This window comes from Prosopis cineraria, unplaced genomic scaffold, assembly GCF_029017545.1.
Source record: "Prosopis cineraria cultivar Desert tree isolate PC_DT_omini unplaced genomic scaffold, ASM2901754v1 PC7, whole genome shotgun sequence".
Classification (NCBI taxonomy): Eukaryota; Viridiplantae; Streptophyta; class Magnoliopsida; order Fabales; family Fabaceae; genus Prosopis; species Prosopis cineraria.
Window position 1 is genome coordinate 173223 of NW_026555338.1, and position 24207 is coordinate 197429.

Here is a 24207-nt window from a genome sequence, read left to right on the forward strand (position 1 = left end):
TATTTTTCTCATATTCCTAAAAATGAATAGTACGGTTTACCCAAAAGTTATTAAAAACTTTAAACTAATTGGGACAATGATTTTAAGTTATTAGTATAACCATGATTGAATTGAGATTAACTTGATTATAATTAAATTAATATAATTTAATTAAATTATATAAAATAGTTATATACGACTATGATAAGAGCAATATTTAAATAATTAATATATTAATTTACAAGTAAAGGAAACATTATTGAATAAATTACACATAATACAATAAAACAGTAACAGAGCTATTTAAGTGCAAAGTTGATAAATAATTATTTTTTATTTTATTCTTTTAAAGTTAAAGTAATATTTTATCCTTAATAGAATTATTTAAAAATTAAATTTAGTTCAAAAAATAAAGAAAAAATATTCTTACAAAATTTTGGGTATTTGGGCTGGCCCGAATAAGCCTGAAGCCTGAAGGTATTAGGGCCGGGCTTGGTTATATAGGTTTTTTAGAAGAGGCAGGATATTTTAAACCCAATCTGAATAAGCCCAGCCTAAATTGAGCTTGATTCAAATAAGCCTGGCCCACCCAAATTACCGGCCCGGCCTCCAAGTTATTTGGACCTTTTAGAGTCCATAAATGCATCATCTAGTTTAACCTCCAAGTTACATAAAGCTTCCACAGGTGTTTCACCAGGACTTGCATGAAGTTTCCTTGTCACATACAATATTTCAAGAGTGTACTTTTGTTGGGACACATTGATCCCCTTTTTAGTCCTTGCCACTTCTATAGAAATACCTCATCTTTCCAAGATCTTTCACTTGGAGTTAAGTAGCTTGTGCTGCCATCGGCATTTCTTGTTATAGCTATATCATCAACATATCCTATCATTGGAAGTTGGATTGGAAGATTGGCATGGTGTGTTAGATCCTCTGGCATTGTTTTTCCGAGCCTGCTGTTATGGGCTATACAGTAGCTGGCTGCTCTGTGGAATCATTCTGGACAAGGTTCTCATTTGTTTCAAGTTCCAAATTTCTTGTAACCTGTTGGTGACGACTTTGGCCTTGTTTAGGCATTTTGCGTGCTTTTTGGTTGGTTTTCATGCTGTGCAGGTCTGTTTTTTACGCTGTGCAGGTCTGTTTTCATTTTCTTCAATTTCATTCAATGGTTGAAAGGATGAGGGCTGAATGTATGAGTGATTTGGGATTTAAGATTAATTTAGTTGGGGCATTTGTGCTGAATCTTTAGGAGGAAATGGCCATTCCTCTAGTGTACTATCATTCGTTCCTAAATGGATATTTTGAGCATCTAATTTTGAGGAATAGTGATGATGAACATAGGCAATGCACCCTAGTACTCTTGAGGTAAGGTATTTATAAGGATTGATGAAGGGTCGTACTCAAGGAGGGCTTGATGAGGAGTTTTAAAGCCTAAAGTCATGGAAGGGCATTTGCTTATAAGGTAAACTAAGGTGAGAATAGCATCACCTCAATAGTATTTAGGGAGACTAGTTCCAAGTAAGAGTCTGTGTGACATCAAGAATGTTGTTATTTTTCTACTCAGAAACACCATTTTGTTGTGGTGAATACCGTGAGTATTAAGATGTAATGTAAAGGATGAGCTAAGATATTCTTTAGCATTATCAATGTATAGGGTTTCAATTTTTGTGTGAAATTATTATATATAATTGAAATTATGGATTATAAATATCAAGAATGTTAGTTAAATAAAGTAGTTGTTAGATGGAGTCTATAAATAGTAGGGAATGTTTATTGTAATTTCTATGTTTTGCCTTAATGATATGATCATGCACTATTTAGAGATCCTTTAAGTCTCCTTATTCTTCTCTGTTCTCCGTCGAAACTCCTTTTGTCTCTCTCCATCTCTTTCATTCATAATTATAAACCTACAACAAACTAGTTTCAATCATGGAGTGAAATTGTTGGAACATGGAAGGAACTTTAGATTTGTGTTTTAGGAGATCAACATAGGTTAGTTGTGTGTGATTGTTGATGAATGTGACCATTGTGACCCATTTGTACAAGAAATTCAATTAAATGGGTATGACGAAGTATCGAAATGGGAAGGATAAGAATTTCGAGTGTGTTTGGCTAAAGAACAGATGTCATGAGCGAATAAGGATGCATTTTGGATACAGCTTAAAATAATTTGAACAAGGATGACCAAAATGAAATTGCAAAAATTATATTTCATTGAGAGTTAGACTCAGCAACAAAAGCGGTAGAACTAGATTGAGACAAAGGGTAGATTGAGAGAATAGACTTGGTAGATGGTTGTTGGTGCCTGAAATAGTAAAGCTGTTGTCCCATTAACACCAGCCAATAAAACTGCCATGAGAATGATAGTGAACATCAACATTACTATGGTTGGTAAGCTTCCACCACAGAGAGTAAATGGAAAACTAATTTTGGAATGTGAAGAACATTTTCTAGAACAATATTTGAAGAAAAAACAATAGTTCCTGCTCTCTCAACATCAATAAAGGAATCATTAGCAACCTTGACAATCTATTTTTTGGTATAGGGCCAAAGATGAGTGAATCAATTGTGATGTGATTAGTGGTACCTAAATTGACTATCTACTCATTAGAATTATTATGAATTGTGGAGTAGGCAACTAAAATTTTACCTAATTTTCTAGCAACTAAACCAGTAGCTGTGGTCACTTTTGGAGCCTTTTCATTGTCAAATTAATTGAATAGTTCTTGGAGATGCTCAACTTGGTCCTTGAGTTGTTGATAGGTAGGAGGGGTATCATCATCACCTTGTGCGATGCATCCATGGCTTTCCTTTCTCCCTTTTTGCTTCTCAAAGGTAGGGCACCCATGAATTTTCTAGCAAGTATCTCTGGTGTGTTTAGGCTTACTACAATGGCGTTATCATAGAGCACCATGGTATCGTGCAATTTTTGTAGTTCACCCCATTTAATGAGATAAGGCTTATTATTGTTGTTGTTGCATCTCTAGAGTGTTCAGGCTTATTATAGTGACCACAAAGTGGTGACCATCTTTCTTTGATCACCCATCACCTAATTGCCACCATAGTAAATGACTAACTAGAGTGAGGAGGAAGAGAATCAGCAGTAACATGCTTGTGACTCTGTTCCCATTTGATGGTGTACAAAACTTCTCTCATGGTTGGAAGTTGGTGGAGACTAAGAATTTTGCCTTGAACCTCCTCAAACTTAGGATTTAACCCAAGGAGGAATTTGTACATGCATTTTAATTGAATCAATTTTTTGGTGATATTTATTATCCTCAAAACATGTCAGAGATGAACATTATAGAGATTGAGTTGTTGCCACAATTGAACCAAAGTGTTATGATAAATTGTAATAGACAAGGTACCTTGTTTTAATTTGTGGAGACTCTCTTTTAAGTTCAGAGAGGATGGCTATGTCGGGTACAGATGAGTAGAGTTCCCTTGCTACCTCCTTAATATCATGATCACTGATAAACATTAAAAAGGATGTGACCATACTATCTTCATGTGGTTTGTGATTGGTTATGAGGAAAGAGAGATCGCTTGAAGCAGAGGAGGAAGACAAGCTACTTTGTGAGGGGGGTTAGACTGAGAGGAGGAAGACCTATATTCATGTAGGTTCTGGGTTTCGATAATGTTGGCCATGTATTGGCCAAATTGAAAAAGCAAGGTGACTCATGGCTCTGTTACCATAAAGTGTTTTGAGATAGAATTGTCTCAACTTGTATTTTCTCATTCATAGGCATAATAGGAGATTAGCTTGTTGCTTCCCATACTTCTTTAGCTGATTAAGTTTACCAATCAAACTTGCATCATGGAGTTGTTGGCTTCCTTATTGGAACATTTAGAGTCATCAACATATGGCTTTGCCACAACTCTAGTGAGATATCCAAATTACCCTTTGCCATTGAAAAATGAATGCACGCTAGCTGCCTATTTGAGGAGATTTTGGTTGTTAATTAACGAAATATGATAGAAGGTTTGTGATGCCGACATGATTGGTGTATTAGCTGTTGGCACCTCTAATCACCATGGCCTTCAACATCTAGGTCAAATTTGAATTGGATCATGGTGGCTTTAATACCATGACGTTTTCTAGATGTTGTAAAAGTTGCTTTATTCATTGAATGGTAAAATAGGTTTTATAGGTCCAAAGCTCGCAATCAAAGTGAGGATTTTGCCAAGATACTAGGAGCAATTACGATAAAAAATGAATTAAAATCAAATCTAGATAAAAGGTAAATAGCGGCAGATAGGAAAAATGGTAAAACCTAAGTACTAGAATCAGGATTTTTAGCCTAAAAGCCTAATAGGGTTCCACTAATAGGATCAATGATGGATCCTCATTTATATTAATAGTAAATACATGCTAGGACTTGATTTCTAAGAAGGAAAATTAAACAAAGTCTATAAATTGGTAATTATGTGTTTTTCGATCAATTTGGGTACATTAATCCATAGATGAAACACTTAAATACTCTCTCCGTCCCATATTATAAGACCTTTTTAGTCAAAATCTCACATACCAATAAACCTCATTAAAGACACTTAACCACCTTACTTTTTCAAGACAAAAATAAAAACTTTTAAAAATGTCCTTCATTTAATACTTCATTGATGAAAGAATATTGAAGAAAAATAATATATGGGAAGGGTAGTATTGAAAAAGTATCATTAATGAAACTTTATTTTTATCAAAGTGTCTTATATTTTTTTGAAATGTTGAATCTTGTTTAAAAGTGTCTTATAATTTGGGACGGAGAGAGTATATTATTGCAAAATTAGGCCTCATTGGTTGAAAAAGTAGCAGGAAATCAAATAAAAACAAATGATAGTCAAAGTTGATAATTTTCAATAAAAAAAAAAACATAATGCCTCGTTTGGTTTGTTGGAAGTGTTTTTCATGTAAATGGACATGGACTAGGAAATGTAGATGGATATGGAAATGGGATGGAAGTAGATTATAAAAGTATGTTTAGTATTTTTATGAAAATATGATATAAATTTTATTTAATATATATATATATATATCTTCCTAGATTGAAAAGACTAAATTACCCCAAATTAAAAAAAAAAGCAATTACATGCTATCAGAATTCCATAGCCACCCTTCTCTAGATTGTTGTTGGAAGAACCGCGCTGGAGAACAAAAACTACATGCATTCAAATTGAAGACTAGATAGCATCCTTAAATTAAAAAAATTGAAAGCACTGTTAAATTTAAAAAAAAAAAAGTCAAATCTGGAAGTGCCTTTGCATTCCTTTGTACTTTGCCGCAAGTTTTTGAGGAGAAATCATGGTAGGAAGATAAACAAGCACAACATTGAGGATCTTGGGCGAAAATGGGGTCATAGGCCAATCTGTGGTTTCTTCTCTTTGCCTCCATTCCAGAATGGAAGGGTCACATGTTATATTTTTTTTTTAAGAAGAAAAGCTTGATCTGGAAGAAGATTGTTGCCACCAAAGCCTTTGGTTTCCTTCCTTCTTTACCTAGACTTATTTGTATTGAATAGAATTTGCAAAGTGAGTCTTCTGGTTTACTTCCTCAAGAACTAAAACCATTGTTAGATCGAAAGTGAGGAGGCGATGGAGTCCTAATTGGCAATGGGTGGATGGTAGTGAGGAGACGATGATGGGTATCGGGTTTGGAAGAAGGGGAAGAAAATGCAGTAAGAGAGGGTGGCATAAGTGATTGGTGAGGTCGCTGGTGATTGTGATGGTCAGGTTGTCGGCCTTGTCACCATCATCACTTTCAAATGTTCTTCATTAGGCTTGTGCAAAAATTGACTTACTATAGGTAATAAAATATTTGGTCTAGTTTGAGTGAGAAAAATAAGCGTCCTAATTGAGGATTGGTACCTACTAATGTGAACAAGAGTGCCAATTATTGTGGGATAATGGGTAATGTGGGAAGTTAGAGAAATATTAGGAATCAATATTATTTTAAGTTACTTTTGATATTTTTTTATTTAATAATGTTATTTAGGTTATGCTTCTATTTTATTGAGTGGTCCTCAAGTTTAGGAGTAGAGTGAGTTATATTCTTGCATATTAAGTGAGTAATTTTATTTTATTTGCTTATTATTCAGCTAGTTATTCCCCATTATCTCAATTATGGATTAATGAGTCTTTTTGGGAGTCAATAGATATTTTTTTGTCTATAAATATTGAGGCATATAACATGCAGAAAATTTTGGAAATAAAATCATTATTTATTTATATTAGTGGAGATTCTCCTTAGCTTTATTAGTTGTGTGAGTTTAAGATTCTCGCTCATACTAAATTATTTTTCATTTTTATTAATTTATGAAGTTAGATTTTGATTTTATAATTTAATAAATATTTTATTTTATCTTTCTCTTTAATCTGTTCACTTCTCTTCTTTTCTTAGCATCTTTCTTCTTCTTTTTCTTCTTTGACGTAACCTTTATTGAAGTTGAGTTTGGCTTGCAACCCAACGCAGTGGATCAAGTACGTACTTTTTTTGAGGAATATAAATCCTTTCTTAGATTGAGCCACCTCCATACCCATAAAGTATTTAATTTCTCCTTGATCCTTTGCATGAAATGCTCTTGCCATTGCATCTTTGATTCTCTTCATTTCTTCATGGTCATCCCTTGTGAAAATTATGTCGTCCACATAGTCACTTAAAATTGTTCTCTTGGTCCCTCAATGCCTAAAGAACAAAGTGTGATCACTTTGTTATTAAGTATACCCTTCAACTTTTATTTCAGTACTAAACAAAAAAACTAGGAAGTGCCTTTTTGTTTGTCCTTGAAGATAATAGAGAGTTTTGAATTGATCACATCTACTAGTCATCTTCCTGGTCCTCATATCCTAAAGTAGACTTTTTGTGGGACTTTGAGTGGAGAAATATGATTTTTCATTAACAATAATAGTATGATACAGGAGAGAGTATATACACAAAGCTAGGAGACGAGAATAAGGGCTAATAAATACTAATAATTATAATAAATCCTATTAACTCCTAATAATCAGGTAATAATATTTACAATAAATGCAATATCTCCACACTCCCCTCAAGTTGGATCATAGATGTTAATCATGTTCAAATTGCTTATGCAACTTTCAAATGCGGGCTTATGTAACCGCTTAGTCAGAACATCTATAGCTTGAAGGTTTGTAGGTAAATAGATCAAACATATTACTCCATTTTCTACTTTTTCTTTGATGAAATGCCTATCCACTTTCACATGTTTTGATTTTTCATGTTGAACAGGATTTAGAGTTATGCTTATAGCTGCCTTATTGTCATAATAGAGTTTTAATAGTGAGTCCACTTCGACATGCATCTCTTTTAGGATCTGTTTTAGCCATAACTCTTACATTATTCCTTGAGCCAAAGCTCTTAATTTGGACTCAGCACTGCTCTTAAAAACAACTCTTTGCTTTTGACTTTTCCAAGTAACCAGGTTCCTTCAAACAAAGGAACAATAACCAGAGGTTGATCTCCTATTAGGATGAGTTCCTCCCCAATTTGCATCTTTGTAGACCTCTATGGTTTTTTGTTCTTTCTTTTGGAAGAATAACCCTCTACTAGGAGTGCTTTTTTGATATCTCAAAATCCTATAGGCTGCTTCCATATGCTTCTTCGGTTCGGACACGTATTGGCTAGCCATACTTACTATAAAGGCAATATCCAGTCTTGTATGGGAAAGGTAAATCAATTTCCCAACATGCTTATGATATCTTTCTTAATCAGTGGCCTCTTCATTCTGCTTGTTCAGAGCTTAATGTCACGGGCTGAGAGTCTGGCGCAGCACACGGCGCCCGTGCGGCGTCCTGGAGGACCCCATAATCCTCAGGACAAGCCTTACCACATACGGATCACACTGGTTTCGCCCTGCCATGGGCTCATCAGGGAGGCGGCACTAGCCCCCGACCAGTTGTGCACTCAGTCCGAAGACTGAGGCAGAACACCCCCAAATGCTAATGTCGCCCCCTTTACCCATATTGTGCGAGGCTAACCAGCGGATCGTTCTTTACATTAGTCTTTACACGGTCACGGAGATATCATCCGTGACATTAAGGCCACAATATATTTTGCCTGATTGGGCTCTCATATCGACACTTGTACCCATAAGTTTGGTTTGTCAAGATTGCTGATTAGTTTCTATAAGTGGTCAAGCTATTTGAGACTGCTTGCATCAATTGTTGGGTTGTTATCATTAGAAGCGAACTAAGCCTTGCTATCACCTTGTTGCCTTTGTTTCTGGTTAGATAGTTTGCCATGAAGCTTCCAACAAGTGTCCTTTGTTTAACCATATTTATTGCAGTGATCACACCAAGGCTTACCACTGTGTTCTGCTCAATCACCACTACTGTATAGTGCAAGGGCAAAGTTGTTAGAAGTAATATGAGTTGTAGTTGCAATGCCTTGTACAATACCTTATGGTATTAAGCCATGTTACAATTGGATCCTTAGGACAAGATTTCTATAATCATGGCATTGTTTAATCCATGCAACTAGCCGCACCGAGTGGAATAAGGCTTGTTATTGTTGTTGTTGAAGTTGTTTGGTCAAGCTTCGACCATCTATTTTTGCATGGCTTAAAAGTTTCTTATTGTTTGAATCAGAGCATCAAATATTTGAATTTTTTCTGATTTTGTTCAAAAATAATTTGTATTTACAAATCTTTTAAAAGCTTATCCTTTTGGGATCAAGTAGCTTTTGACAATTTACTATGTTGTTTGCAGGGTTGGAATGGATAAAGGTATATCAAAAGCCTCGAAATAGAAACACTTCAAAATTGATGGTTCGACCTTGTTATCCTCCTATGTATCTTGAAAGCCAAATTCCTGACATGAGTGCTATTTTTGAAGAAATAGTTGTTTATAATACATGGATGGTGGGGGATTTGGTAGATTGGTGGGCTGATAACTGTTATTGGTCTGGAAGAGTGGCCAAAATATTGGAAGATGGGAAGTTTAAGGTAATACTTACTCATGGCTTTTGATCATCATGGTCCTCAAGATTATGGGTTCGAATTGTTTTTCTCTTTGTACTTTTAATGGAGAGGAATAACTAATTAATCTAAATTATTCTATATCACTTTCCAACTCATTAGTCTTGAAGAATATGGGAGTATGAAGAATGAGTACGAGAGAAGAGAGAATATGGGAGAAATTTTTAGTGAGTAATGATCTACATGTTCATCTTGGTTGTAAGGAAAAGTAATTGATGGCCTAGTGGTTTGCTGAGAGTCTTCTAGGGGCATGGGCTGTATTAGCGTCACTCTTTGGGTCTTTAAATCTTCCCCTTTGACTAGAGAATGGTGTGGGGAGTGTTTTGAAAATTGAGAGTAGTGAGGAAAGTTCTGGCCTTTTGAATGCTTGGTTGGGGGTGGAAGAAGGCCATCTTTCTCATTTTCTCTTTCTACTTAGTGTGTTTGTAAGTGGCTTATGCTTGTGTTACGGTTCTATGGGTGTATTTGTGTTGTTTCATGTGATCCGTAATTGTTATTTGATTGTAGGTTGAATGTATGGGGGAGATGAGATCGGCTTGAATTATCGTTTTCCCTTGTAATCCAGCTTTATTATTTAGCAATAGTAACTTCAATTTCATTTGGTAGTGTATTTTTTCAGGTTTTTGCTTCTTTTAAGCTTATTAGTGTAGAGGGTTCTACTAGGTACTCTTGGTGCTTTTTGTAAGAACATAAACTAGTTGATCATTGGAGTTGATGTGGCTAGTAGGAAGTGGTTCTAGACAAAGATCATCTCTAATGAATTGACAAGCAACTTCAATATGTCTGCTCCTCTCATGCAAGATTGAATTGGAGGCAATGTATGCTGTAGCTTGATTGTTACACTTGAATATATTAGGCCAAGATCCTCTAATTGAAGATCTTGGAGTAATTGTTTCATCCACAAAAGTTCACACATTGGCTGTGTTTTATTTAGCTCAAGTAGATCTTGTGACATCTTGCTTCTTGCTTTCTTGAGAGACAATATCTGCTCCAAGAAATTTGTTACGACTACTAGTAGATCAATGAATGCTACGTTAGAGATTGCCACTCTTGTACTATAATTTTTGTTGAGGCACTGATAATTTTGTTATTATTATCAGTTTATGCTTACTATTATGTCATTAATATCTTATAGCCTAAGTTAGTTTAAATATTCTATCTTTGCTAAATATTTATATATCTTATAGGATAAATCTAAGATATTGGGATTTAGTAAAAGATACTATGATCCTGGGCTTAGGGTTATGTGGTTTGCTTTTTTTTTTTTTAGGGCCACAGGAAATGTGACTACTTATATTAATGTGGAAAATAATTATAATTATAATTATTAAGTAAACATTTTGTATTTATCAGGGATAGGATTTGTTAGGATTGATTTTATTTTTTGTGTCTTTTACTTGTGTATTGCTATAATATTGAAATACCTATTGACATCACTATTGTATATATTTAGATTGATTATTGGTGAATGCCAATTTTCAATCCCCGTCTACATGGTATTAGAGCAAGGGGTTCTTGACCACATTGTTGAATTTTGACTCGAACGCCTCGTCTGACATTGAGATGGAGTCAAACCTTTGCTCAGAAATGCACTGTTCGACATCGAATGGGCTTAGGGGTTCCTTCACTAGATTCTTGTGTCTAGTTAGCAAAAATATTGTCGTAGTTGCCTAGAAACTGTGACCATGTCCCTTCTTCTAGGGAGGTTGAATGTAGGGGCCTTCATGGGACGGGATGGGACGGCACCGGGGTAGTCTTGTCCTCTGTCCTATCTTTAAAAATGAACGGGGTTTAAATTTTATCCTGTATCCTATATCTCGTTCCAAAAGTCATCCTATCTTATTCGGGATCATGATCAGACTAGGACTGGATGTCCCAATAAAGCGGATAAAACGTGGAAATGAGAGTTGGATAACAATGTTTTTTAAATTATATAACCTGCTAATTCCAAGACGAAAACAACAAGAGCACATAAATTAAATCATTAAGTTACAACAATTACAATTTAAAGTGAAATAATGCAATCATAAAAACCACAATATGAAGTCAAGTACATAATGACCATAAATGACCCCCAAGCCACGGATATTATAACAACATATGAATTACATAACTTAAATGAGTAGATGGTTATGTAAAAAGATAAAATAAATAAACAAAAAATGATTAATCGCCTCTAATTGAATAAATACTATATTAAATATTAATAAAAGAAAATGAAAAACATAATAATATATTTGGGAGGGGACGTCTTGATGGTGATTTTGCATCTTGTCCTATCCCAAGCATATTTTTGTTTTGTCTTGCAAAGTCCCCTCTCATTTTTTCGGGGTGGGAGCAACCTGTCTTGACATGATCAAGACAAAACCGGGTCGATTGGGATGGGGACAAGCATTAAAACCCCTAATTAAATGGTGAGAATTGAAGATGATGCAAATGATGAAACTCAGAAGGACGTAGGAGCCTTGGATGTATGTTTAGTGTTAATCCTATTCCAGATTCGAAGGATGACAAAGTAGTGATGTTGAGGTTTGAAAACTCAATGTTGTCTTCTTGGCTAGTTAATTCGATGGTGCCCACCATAAAAAACGAGTTTCATGTTTCTTTTTATAGCCCATGAGATATGAGAGGATATCCGTGAAGCTTATTTTGATGGGGAGAATGTGTCTCAAATATTTAAAGTCTAAACAAAGCTCTAGCAGTCAAAACAAGGCAATTGTAATCTGAATGAGTATTACCTTGAAAAGGTTTTGTTATGGCTAGAAGTTGATTTGAATTGTGAAGAAGAATAGAGATGTGCTGAAGATGCTTTGTGGAGGAAGAACGGCTATTCGAATTTCTAGTAGGCCTCAACTTTGAACTTGATGATGTTCCTTGTCAAATTTTGAGCTTTGATCCCTTACCCTCAGTTTGTGAGGCTTTTTCTATGGTTAGATTGGAAGATTCAAGTGTAAAGTAATGTCTTTGAAGAATTTGCTCTTGTTGCTTGCTTAATGGATGCAATAACTCATTAAGGAAAGGTTACTTGTGATTTTTTGATGGTGATCAAAATTGGTGATTTTTTGAAGTATCGGTGCTTCATAGATGATAATAGTACATGATTATCAACAACTCCACAAACAACCCACTACTATTGAAGTACAATGAGGTAACTTCTTCTGAGCTTTAGCAGCTATTAAAGGCATGTGTTTTGGTAGCTGTGGGATAGTGGATTGGGGGCGTTAGATCATATGATTGATGATGTTAGTTCGTACACCTCATATACCCATGTAATGATAAACTTACAATAAAGATTGCTGATGTATCCTTACCTATGGTTGCTAGCTATTTGGAGTATAAGAGTCTTGTCTACTCTCACTTCACATTTTGATCTTTATGTTCCCAACTTAAAGTTTAATTTGCTGTCTGTAAATCAGTTAGCTAAACAAGAGGCTTGCCATGCTGTTTTTTTTCCCTACTTGATTGTATTTTATGGGACTTATTTTTGGGGATGACAATTGGTAGCACTAAATAATACAACAACCCCTATTTTTTGGATGCAAGTGAAGTGCAGAGCGTAAGAACTTGTAATGTAATTGCTCTCTCTAGGATTGGTGAACTAGAGTTGTGGCACAAATGGTTAGGACATCCTAACTTTCAATATGCATCTCAATTGTTTCTTTCCATTTTCTTGAATAAAGATCATTCCAAATTTTATTGTGATTTGTGTAAACATGCTAAACATCATCATGCTTTTCCATATCTCAATTACCAGGCATCTGAACCATTTACTACTATATAGTTGTGGGGTCCCTCTAAATATTTCAATCACACTCAATCAAAATGGTTTATCACTTCTATTGATGATCACATGTGAATTGGGTCTTTTTAAAAGATAAAAAGGATGTTCCTCAAAATTTCTTTCATTTTTAGCACGTGATTAATATTTAGTTTCAAACCACCATCTAAACTCTTTACACTTATAATGGCATTGGGTATTTCAACAAATCGGTATCTTCGTTCCTTAAATTGCATGGCATTGTTCGCAAAAGCACATGTGCTTATAGCCCAACATAGAATGGGATAGCTAAATGAAAAAATAGACACATCCTAGAAGTTGCTAGAGCACTTAGCCATGTTCCAAAATTCTATTGCCTCTTACCATATCAATCATCTTCCAAGTTGAACATTACAACAACAACAACAACAACAAGCCTTTATCCCACTAGGTGGGGTCGGTTACATGGATTGCAAGACGCCATTGTGCTCTATTATTTATCAAGCTTTTAGGAATATTATCAAATAACAGATCGCGTTCAATAACTTTCAAAAGTGTTCTCTTAGGCCTTCCTCTACCTCTCTTAATCCGACTCAAAGTTATATGTTCCACTCTTCTCATTGGTGCCTCCCTTGGTCTTCTTTGTACATGCCCAAACCATCTCAATCGATTTTCTACCATTTTTTTCCTCAATAGGTGCCACCCTCACTTTTTCGCGTACGTGCTCATTTCGAATTTTATCTTTACGTGTATGTCCGCACATCCATCGTAACATTCTCATCTTTGCTACTCCAACTTTATGCTCTTGCTGTCCCGTTAGAGCCCAACATTCACTACTATATAACATTGCCGGTATGATAGAAGTGCGATAAAACTTTCCTTTAAGTTATTAGGCACCTTACGGTCACAAATAACTCCTTTAGCTTTTCTCCAATTAAACCACCCAGCTTGAATTCTATGTGAAATATCTCCACTGATTTCGCCATTATTTTGAATAATGGCTTCCAAATATCTAAACTTTTCCACTTGAGGTATAATAGACGAAAACCTTTCGACTCCAATGTCCTCCTCCATAACTCAAGTTTGCCATTAACCTCTTCTCTTGTCTCTGCTATAAGACTATATCATCCGCGAAGAGCATACATTTCGGGATTTCCTCTTAAATATGTTCCGTCAAAACATTTAAAATCAAGTTGAACAAATAAGGACTCAGAGATGATCCCTGATGTAGTCCAATCTTTATAGGAAAATCCTTTGTTTGACCACTAGGCGTTCTTATACTAGTTTTTACCCCCTCATACATATCTTGTATGGCTTTAATATAAGCAATCCGTACTCCCTTTTTTCCAACGCTTCCAAAGCACTTCTCTTGGTATACGGTCACAAGCTTTTTCCAAATCAATAAAAAACCATGTGTAGATCTTTATCTTTACAACGATACTTTTTCATTAATCCCCTTAGTAGATAAATCGCCTCTGTAGTTGATCTACCTGGCATAAAACCAAATTGATTCTCAGAAATACTTGTCTCCAATCTGAACCTGTGCTCAATTACTTTCTCCCATAATTTCATTGTGTGGCTCATGAGTTTAATCCCTCTATAGTTAGTACAATTCTGAATATCTTCTTTATTTTTATAAATAAGAATTAATGTACTTCTCCTCCACTCATCAGGCATTTTCTTGGACCGTAAAATTATATTAAATAACTTAGTTAACCATCTCACCCCTTCTTCACCTAAACATTTCCACGCTTCGATAGATAGATAATCAGGTCCGTTGGCTCTACCATTTGCCATTTTCTTAAGAGCTTCCTTTACCTCCTTATCACGTATTATTTGATAAAATGACAAATTTTATTCTCCTTCACCAGTTACTAAATCCTCCAAGTTACTAGATGAATCCTCTCCATCGTTGAAAAGTTTAGAAAAGTAAGTCTCCCATCTATTTTTAATTTCATCATCTGTAACTAAAATTCTTCCCTCTTCATCCTTAATACACCTTACCTGTTCTAGATCCCATCTATTTTCTTTCCAAGTTGAACATTATCATTTCAAAAAGCCCTACAGGTGCTCCTCCAAACCTACCACCTTTTACACCTTGATAATAATCTACCCTTGCATGTTTTTGGATGCACTACCTATGTGCTTCTCTATTGTAGTCTCAAACTTGACCCTAAAGTTGTTCATTGTATTGTTCTTTGTTACTTACCATGTCACTAATTGTTTGTTGTCATTTGTGATATTACCTTCCATGAGAAGGATCCCTACTACTAGTCTTTGATTTAGGGGGAAAGTTTGTGATTTTCAGGCCAAAAATGATATGCTTAAAATTGAGACCTTAACTCTTTAACTCTTACATGAGCAGGAACTTTACCTTGTGAACCTCTTGTTCTTGAGAATTCCAATGGGAGTGAGGATGTGCCTGGCACTATTCCAAAAGATATGACTACGCAAATCGGAGACACTAACATTCCTACAAAGTTCTACACAAGGAGGCTGAAAACAAGTAATATGGCTGAAGTTCCTAATACTTGGCAAGAGTTAGAACTGATAGTAGGTTCTGGTGAAGATGATGACGATAATAAAGATGAACAAGTGGTTAGGGAAGTAATAGAACATCTTGACCTTCTTGTAGCAATAAGGAAGAAGCCTAGAGTATGTACACAACATCTCATAGAGATGGAAGCCAAGTAATATTGATGAAGCATTGAACATGCTGAATGGAAGCAAGCAGTGATGGATGAAATGGAAGCCCTTGGAAAGAACAGAATTTAGGAGATTGTTGATTTTGCTAAAGGAAAAAAGGGTTGTTGGTTGCAAATGGTTATTGACACTCAAATACAATGCAGTTGGAAGCCTTAATAAATATAAAGGAAGGTTTGTTGCCATGGGTTCTCACAGGTTTATGGAATTGAATACACAAAAACTCTTGCACTAGTTGCCAAGCTAAATGTAGTCAAAGTGCCATGTCCTTTGGTTGCTAATTTTGACTACCTTTACATCAACTTGATGTGAAAAATGCTTTCTTGAATAGTGTGTTAAAGGAAGAAGTATACATGAAGTTAAAGGAAAAGAGGGAAAAAATCAATGTGTAAATTGAAGTCACTGTATAGTTGAAAACAATCCTCTCGAGCATGGTTTGAGAGATTTACTCGAGTTGTGTAAAAGGAGGGATATGTCCATGGACAAAGTGATCATACTACGTTCTTCAAACATCAAATTGAGAAGATGACTGTGTTGATAGTCTGTGTCGATTACATTGTTTTATGTTTTCACTCATATACCTATAATCTTGAAATAACTTTATCACTATTGTATGTATTCATGTTGATGAAAGATAATAGTTATTTAAAACTTATAAATATGGTGTTGGTTATGAGAGGCACTAGTGCCTTTTCAATGACAATAAAGAAACCATCTTGCGACAAAATTGGAGTTTGTGTAAGAGTAGAGATTTTGCTTGAATCTTCACAAACTTCCATAATATCGGCTTATAGTGTGGTTGAATCATCACAAATTAGACACAACCCTTTGTTTCTAGCTTTCCAAGTAACCAAATTTCCCTATGCAACTAAGCAATAACTTGAGGTTGACCTCTCTTTCTTATAAGTTCCTCCCTAGTCAGCGTCAGTGTAAATCTCTATATATCTTTATTCTTGCTTTTTGAATAGTAGCCCTCCTCTAGATGTATCTTTCAAATACCGTAAGACCTGTATGGTGCTTCTGGATGTTTCTTTGACAGACAACTTTTATATTGGCTTGCCACGCTCACTCTTAATGCAATGTTAGGTCTAGTGTGCGAGAGGTAAATAGGCTTTCCCACAATTTTTTTGGTATCTCTCTTTATCTACTACTCCTCTTTCTCTTTTTCTTCATCTTCACTTTTCTCTTCCTCTTTAGACTATTCATCATTCTTATGGCTCTTTTTCGACTTCTTGCTTTTCTTAAGGATAGGAGTTTTAACAGGTCTATACCCTAGTAAATCTATTTCCTTGAGCAAATCTAATATTTATTTCCTCTGGGAGACATATCTTGTTCTTTGGTCTTGCAATTTTCATCCTGAGAAAGTATTTCAAGTTCTTGACATTCTTAACTACAACGTCTTTCACTAGCATAGACTTTACCTTGCACATTTCCTCAACATGATCACCTATGAGAATTATATGATCAACATGTATAGTAAGAACACTGAATGCACCTTTTAGCCCCTTCAAACTTAATGAACATCGTATGGTTAGATAGTCCCTGTTTATATCTTGTTGACTTCAAAACCTTTGAGAATCTATCAGACCACACTCTCAAAGATTGTTTTCTAGCGATATAGTGACTTCTTTAACCTACAAACTCAATTGCTTCTACCTTTATCAAAACCTAGGGGTAGATTCATGCATACTTCTTCTGTGAGCTGCCCATTTAGGTTCTTGATGTCGAGTTGTTGTAATGACCCATCAAAGTTGGCTACTACAAAGAGTAAAACTCTCATGGTGTTCAATTTTGCCGCCAGTGCAAAAGTTTCCTTATAATCCAACCCATATGTATGGGAAAATCGCCTTTCTACCATATGAGCTTTAAACTTGATAAATTTCCATTTGAAACAAATTTAAGGGTGAAAACCCATTTACCAACTCATTGTTCTCTTCCCTTTGGGCTGCCCAACAACTTCCTGTATTCCATTTTTCTCTATAGTCATCATCTTCTCCATTACAACACCCCTTTACTCTTGTATACACAATGCTTCATGTATATCATCAAGAGTCTTTATCCTATCAAGATTAGAGATAAAGTTATGATATCGAGCAAAAACAGCTTTATGACATACATATTTGGATGGGATGTTGTGTGCATGACCTAGGTTGCTTTCCAAGAGCAATAGGTTGATTCAAATCATTTTACTCTTCAGCATCAGATTTATCTTGAGTTTCTAACTCACCACCTTCATCCGCACACTCTACTTGACTTGCTTGCTTTAGGAGCTTCGACTGATTTAGGTTTGGTTTTTTACTTTAGGCACAATAACTTTGCTATTATGTTTCCTCTTTTGTGTGTAAATGTTTGGTCTCTGTTCTAGTGTGCTTTCCTCATTTTCCGCTTCCTTTAAAGGACTTGTCCAATTTGTTGTTGGAATGGAAGTGTCAGTAGTATCCAGATCTTGTTCAATGTCAAATTTTGAGGAATTTGGTAATTCAACAGAGGTTATAGGTTCTGGAATTTTTTGGAATATCACTCCACTCCTCTCCCCCATCTTCCATAGGCTGAAAATTCACTTCGTCACTCCCTGAATTGAAGCTTTGGAAAAAAGGATTCAAGTTCAGCAAAACTACATCCCAACTGACACTATAAGTGTTAAGTATAAGGTCATAGCATTTTTACCCTTTTAGGTAGAAGAATAATAAGGAAAACACACTTAATAGCTCTAGGATCCAATTTATGAGCATGATGAGAGTGAGCAAAGGTTGTGCAACTGAAAGTTTTCAAGGGTAGATTTGTTTCAAGATGGATGGTAGGGTGAGACTCAGAGTTTTTTAAGTAGGGTAGAAAAAGAGGGAACATGACTAGGCATGCAATTTATGAGATAAGTGGCTGTAAGAATAGCGTCACCTAGAAAAACTTTGGGATATTGTAAATGAACATTAATGCATAAGCAACCTCAAGGTGTGTATTTTTTTCTTTTTGCAATGCCATTTTTTAGGGACTATTTGGACGTGTGCTTTTATGAATGATGCCATTATGTTTGAGAAAGGTGCCCAAGTTTTTATTGAAGTACTTTGTCCCATCATTAGCATGAAGAATTTGAATGGTAGTGTTGAATTGAGTTTTGAGCATCTTATAAAATTTAATGAAGGTGGAAGTGGCATCAGATTTTGTAAGAGGCCACTAATCACTTATCATAGGAGAAGGATACATTAGAAGCATAACTAAGTCAAAGCATTTATATTATTTTTATTTAAAGTGGTGTGGGAATGTTTATGCCACTGGCATGACTCAATCTAGATGAGACAAATAAGAGACTAGGAGCCATGTGCTAGGGCTTATTGAGGTTAGGATGACCAAAATGGGAATGAAACATCTAGGAGAGTTAGAGGAAAGTTGATGGCACAGAAAGGTGACAAAGTTCATGAGACTCTTGCTTGATGCCAATTGTTCACTCCATACAATGATCTTGAATAACAATATATTAATCACTTAACGTTGCAGTGCAATAAAGTATTCGTATTAGTTTACTAGTAGAGACAATTTTAAAAGAACGATTAGGAATGTAAAGAACAAAAGTTAAAGGTGTGAGAGGGGAAGGTCATGCATGACCAATACCTATGGCAATTGCTTTAGAACCATTAGCAAGAGTAATAGGAGGAATGGAAAAAGGAGTGGTAGTGTCAAGATGTGGGTTACCATAAAGATGACCAAATGCACCATGGTTAAGGATCCAAGGTCCTAGAGGCAAAGACTAGGAGAGACAAGTTGTGAGATTATCACATTGTACTATGCAGGCAATGGTAGGTGATTTGATTACTTGGTAGTATAGGAAAGCAATTTACTCAATTCCTTATTGAGTGGTCAAAGAATAACTGTCATTGAGATGTATTAGCATTCTTGCTCAAGGCAACATTTGTTGCCTTAGGGAGTTTATGTAGCTGCCCATTGAAGAGTCATGTGGAGGCAGTTTATAAGATTTTGAGATATCTGAAAGGTACTTTTGGTAGAGGGTTTTCTTTAGAAAACATTAGCAAAGATCCATATAAATTTACACTAATGCAAGTTGGGGTGGAATTTATAAAGATCAAAGGTCAACCTTTTGCTATTATTCATTTGTGGGGGAAATTTAGTTACATGGAGAAGCTAGAAGTAAAGAGTTATTTTTAAAAGTAGTACTTCTGAATTTGAATTACCAGCTTTAGCTTAAGGAATAACAGATGACTTGTGGCTGAAATGAGTCTCGAATGCAATACATGTTGGAGCAAGTTCACTAATAAAACTCTTCTATGATATAAAGCTGTCATAAGCATGGCCTTAAATCCAATACAACATGGTAGATCTAAACATATAGAAATAGACCGACACTTTATTAGAGAAAAAGTGGAAGGAAGTCTATGTTTGACATATTTGTCTACAAAGTTGCAAGCAACTGATGTTTTGACTAAAGGGTTACTTGGACCTATATTTGAGTATTGCATAAGCAAGCTAGACATGATTAACATCTATGATCCAACTTGAGGGGGAGAGTGAGAATATTTTTTATTTATGTAAATATTGTCTCTTTGTGTATTGTTTTTTAGTATTTATTAGGAATTATTAGTGATTATTCCCCTTATTGTATATACACTCATCATGTATCTCAATATTGAATTTATGAGAAATATTTTCTTCTCTCAAACTCCACGAGGAGTAATGACTCCAATATGAAAGTGCAAGAGGCAAGACATACTCAAGAGATGTGTTGGGACCTATAGGGCAGGCCTATAGACTTGAAAACCTTAAAGTGAATGCTCAGGACTATCATATATACTTTAGTGCTTTAGTGCTTTAGATTGACAAGGAACAAGGTAAGCTCATCGAGAGGCTTAATGTCTTACAAATGATAAAGCAATCTCGAAAACTAGATCCTATAGCTTTTGTGGTGCACCATGGTACTTTTGCTCTTCTCACTACTAAAAGCTACACGTGGATTGTTCATTTAGGAGGGTTCGATCATATGACCTTTGACTTGAATTTGTTTAGTACATGCTTGATCTTTTGAATGAAATTGATTTACTAGGATGCAAGCTTGTTGAGCCATCTATTATAGTCAAGAAAAGTAAGAAGTACCCCAAAAAGGCCAACAAAGATGAAGAAGATTTAGAAGCGGAAGAGGATATAGAGGATGAAAGTGAAGAAGAAAATGAAGAGGCAACAAATAAAGAGAGACGTCAGAAGCTTGTTGGAAAATTGGAAATTAATTTATTTATTCCGCACAAGACTTGACATCTCCTTTGGTGTGAGCATGGCAAGTCAATACATGAGTTGTGCAATGAAGAAACATCTAGAAGTTGTATACATGATCTTAAGATACCTGAAAGGTACACATGGAATAGGGTCATTGCTTAAGAGGTAGGAACAAAGATCCATAGAAATTCACGCTAATGTAGATTGGGAGGGTACTTATAAAAGTAGAGATCAACCTCAAGTTATTACTCATTTGTGTGGGGCAACTTGGTCACATGGAAAAGTCAAAAAGAAAAGAGTGGTGTCCAAGAGTAATGTTGAATTAGAGCTCAGAGTGTTCGCTCAAGGCATTATGGAGGATCGTGGATTAAAACAAGTCATGGATGAAATATATGTCAAAGTGGGACACACCATTGAAATTGTATTGTGATAACAAGGCTGCTATAGCTGAATCCTATTCAACATGAAAGGTCTAAGCAAGTGGAAGTAGGCAAACATTTCATTAGAGAAAAAGTAGAAGGCATCATATGTTTGATATATCTCCTTGTGAAACTTCCAAGTTGCTATTGTGTTGATTCCTTCGACTTGTGTTCAAGAGTTGCATAAGCAAGTTAGACATGATTAACATCTATTTTCTAACTTGAGGGTAAGTGGTTTGGCCAAAAATCTCTCAAATTGTAAATATTGGGAATTTTTATTTGTTATACTTGCTATAGATAGGAGAGGTATATTGGAGTGTTGACTATGTATCTTGGTATTTTATTATTTTTTGATTCTCTCATTGATTTTTTGGGATCTCATTCGATTCCCTTCACTATTGTAGGCTGTATATTCACTGGAGAGATGAGAATTTTTTTTTGTTTTTGAATACAAGGACACGGAAAACCAGTGTGAAACGTGAACAGAAATTAGGTCATGTTAGATTCCATGAGGGATCAACGGATGATTAAAAATAATAAGATCAAGATTTCCTTGGAAGGCCTGGTGAGTGAGCATGTCTGTACATCTATTTGCTTCTTTGAATGTATAGACAAAGGTAATGATCCAATCTTTCATAATGAATTTTCTTATTTTGTTGATAATTCCAGAGAGAGGATAGTTGTCAGGGAAATTATGCTGGATAAGCGAGAGGGCTTCTATTGAATCCGTATGTTGATTTTATTGAACTGTGCATTCTAACAAAGATGAAGTCCTTCTAAAATGCCAAAGAGTTTTGCCGAGGTATTTGGAATATCTCTTGATCCAATTTCTTTTATCGTCTTGTATGATTCCACCACGAGTTGCAGATCCATTCGAGTTGACTGCCTCGTTAATGTCAAGACGAATCCAACCTGCTTTTGGGGGTCTGCATCGCACCTTTAACCTTTTACCATCGTGACTAAGAGAATTAACTCTACATTGGAGCCTTATGTCGTTGGAGACTTGCTGGGTACTAGAGAAGGCAATGTCGACGTTCTGAATGATTTCCCTGAATGGATTTTTTTGCAATGCACCTTCCAAATGTTCTAGCAAACCTGAGCGAAAAGCCTCTGCCAAGGAGTCTTGTGTTTAGGTTTTCTACCTTAACTTTTGCATTCCAAATTATCCAATCCTACGCAAAAAGGGAGAAGAAAATATTAAGTTTAGAAGGTTTTTTCAGTTTAATCCAAACATTACGAGTTTCTATGCAATCTCATAGAATGAATTGAGGAGTCAAGAGAATTGCATCCAAAAGAGCAAGTTTGTTGAAGAGGAGTACTCCCTTCGATGTAAATAGATTTAAATTGAAGTTTGTCCCAAGCAGCTTTTCAAAGAAAGTACTTGATTTTTTCGTAAGTAAGAGAGATGAGAATATTAATTGCTTAATTCTATGCATGGCAATGAGTGGGGTAGGCTATTGGGATTGGTGTGTGGAGATGTGAAGTGGTCATTGAATTTCCAATTGGTATCCTTGACTAGTTGGCAACTATTGGCGATGATGGTGGGGTGCTTGCTTCAAGAATCGCAATGGACAGTGGCTGGAATGTGGCAACAGCTGCTAGGTAGGGTTTTAGGTGAAGGAAAAAATGGTGTGATAACGAAGAAAATATATAAGGAAGGGATGACTAGTGATTGGAATGATACCATGAAGAAAAAGAAAGAGTATGAAGAACGAGTGGGATAAAGCATGGAAGATATACAATGGAACAACAATTTCTCTCTCATCATTTTAACAATTAGTCGTCTATGCTTTGTTTAAGAAGTCGTGGTTTTATTTTGTTTGTTTATTTTGTTTTCCAAAATTATATTACATCTAAGAAAATAACCAAATTAATTTGGCATGATTTTTTAGTTGTCTTTCTACTTTTTTCTCCTTTAACATGTTGCTTTTGAAAATAGTTTATGTGGAAGTTTTGACTAATTATTTATGTTGTTTACATGTCCCATTTTCAAGATTGATTTGTTTCCTCCTCCAGTGGGTGAAGGGTCATCCTATGAAGCTCTCTTTAAGGACATCCGCCCATCTTTGGATTGGGGCCCTAAGAAAGGTTGGACAGTGCCTTTACCCAAGGTGTGTTTGCATCTCTATTTGGTCCTCTATTTGTCCTAGGATTTAATTACGGAAATAGCTTCAGTTATTTATATATTTTTGGAGAAGTCAACAATTTGCTTCTATTTGGCAAGAATGTTCGCATAGATGATGCACCTAACCCCCTATTTGGTTGGAGGGGAGGCGAGTGGATAAATTTTCCTCCCTCACCCTCTAAAATCCCCTCCCCTCCCCTCTAAAACCTTCCCCTTAAATTGAGGAAATTCCTCCCCCCATCAAATGGACTGTTGTTAATCTAGAGTAAATTGTTAAAATTTAAATGAATATTTATTGATAAAAGACTAACTCAAATCAACAAGTATCCATTCAAGTTTTGACAATAAGTAATCTTTGACTGATATAAATTTCTTCAAATAGTCCTTAATTGATATTTTCCTTTTTTTTATAGTTAAGTTTCCTTTTAATGATTTAAAGTCAGGATATATATATATATATATCTATATATAATCCTTTATTTATGTTTAAATTAGTTTAATAGTTCAAATCATCATCATCATCATAATATTTATTGAATTTGATTTAGATTATTTTGTCTTCATACTCTTACCAATTTTTTTCTTCCTCTTCTGTTCTTCTCTTTTGCTCTCTCTTCCTCCTCCTCCCTCCTTCACTCTTCCCCTTGTTCTACATCACAAGGGTTTCAAAAGAGACATAGGATTGATAATAAAGAAACTTTTGTGCTAGTGACAAAATTTAATGCTATCAAAGTAGTGCTATTAGAAAACTTAAAATCCAAACTTCTCGACAACTCTAGTGGATCTCTCAAACCATGCTTATGGTAATTACTTCAGCCCACAGAAAGACTCAGAGTCTGTGTACTCTATTGGATCTCCATATCCTAGTACGCCTTGAGGAACTTTCATGTACGCTTTGATAAGATTCTGGATAGAATTCAGACTTATTCAATAAGAAAGAAGCAAAAGATAAATTAGGATTAATTTCATTTAATTTAGTATTTTATTTAGTTTTTGGATATTTATTCAGATTTTATT

At 35.3% G+C, this 24207-nt stretch overlaps 1 protein-coding gene across 1 annotated transcript in view; it reads left to right on the forward strand.

Annotated features, from left to right (window-relative positions):
• The first annotated feature begins 7717 nt into the window (after positions 1 to 7717).
• The window catches only part of LOC129314953 (uncharacterized), a 30418-nt gene continuing 13928 nt past the window's right edge, over positions 7718 to 24207 (forward strand). Inside the window, exons 1-2 of the mRNA XM_054958437.1 lie at positions 7718 to 8936; positions 23060 to 23176. Of these exons, the coding sequence (XP_054814412.1) occupies positions 8688 to 8936; positions 23060 to 23176 (366 nt within the window). The 5' untranslated portion in view covers positions 7718 to 8687. The remainder of the gene's footprint in view (positions 8937 to 23059; positions 23177 to 24207) is intronic.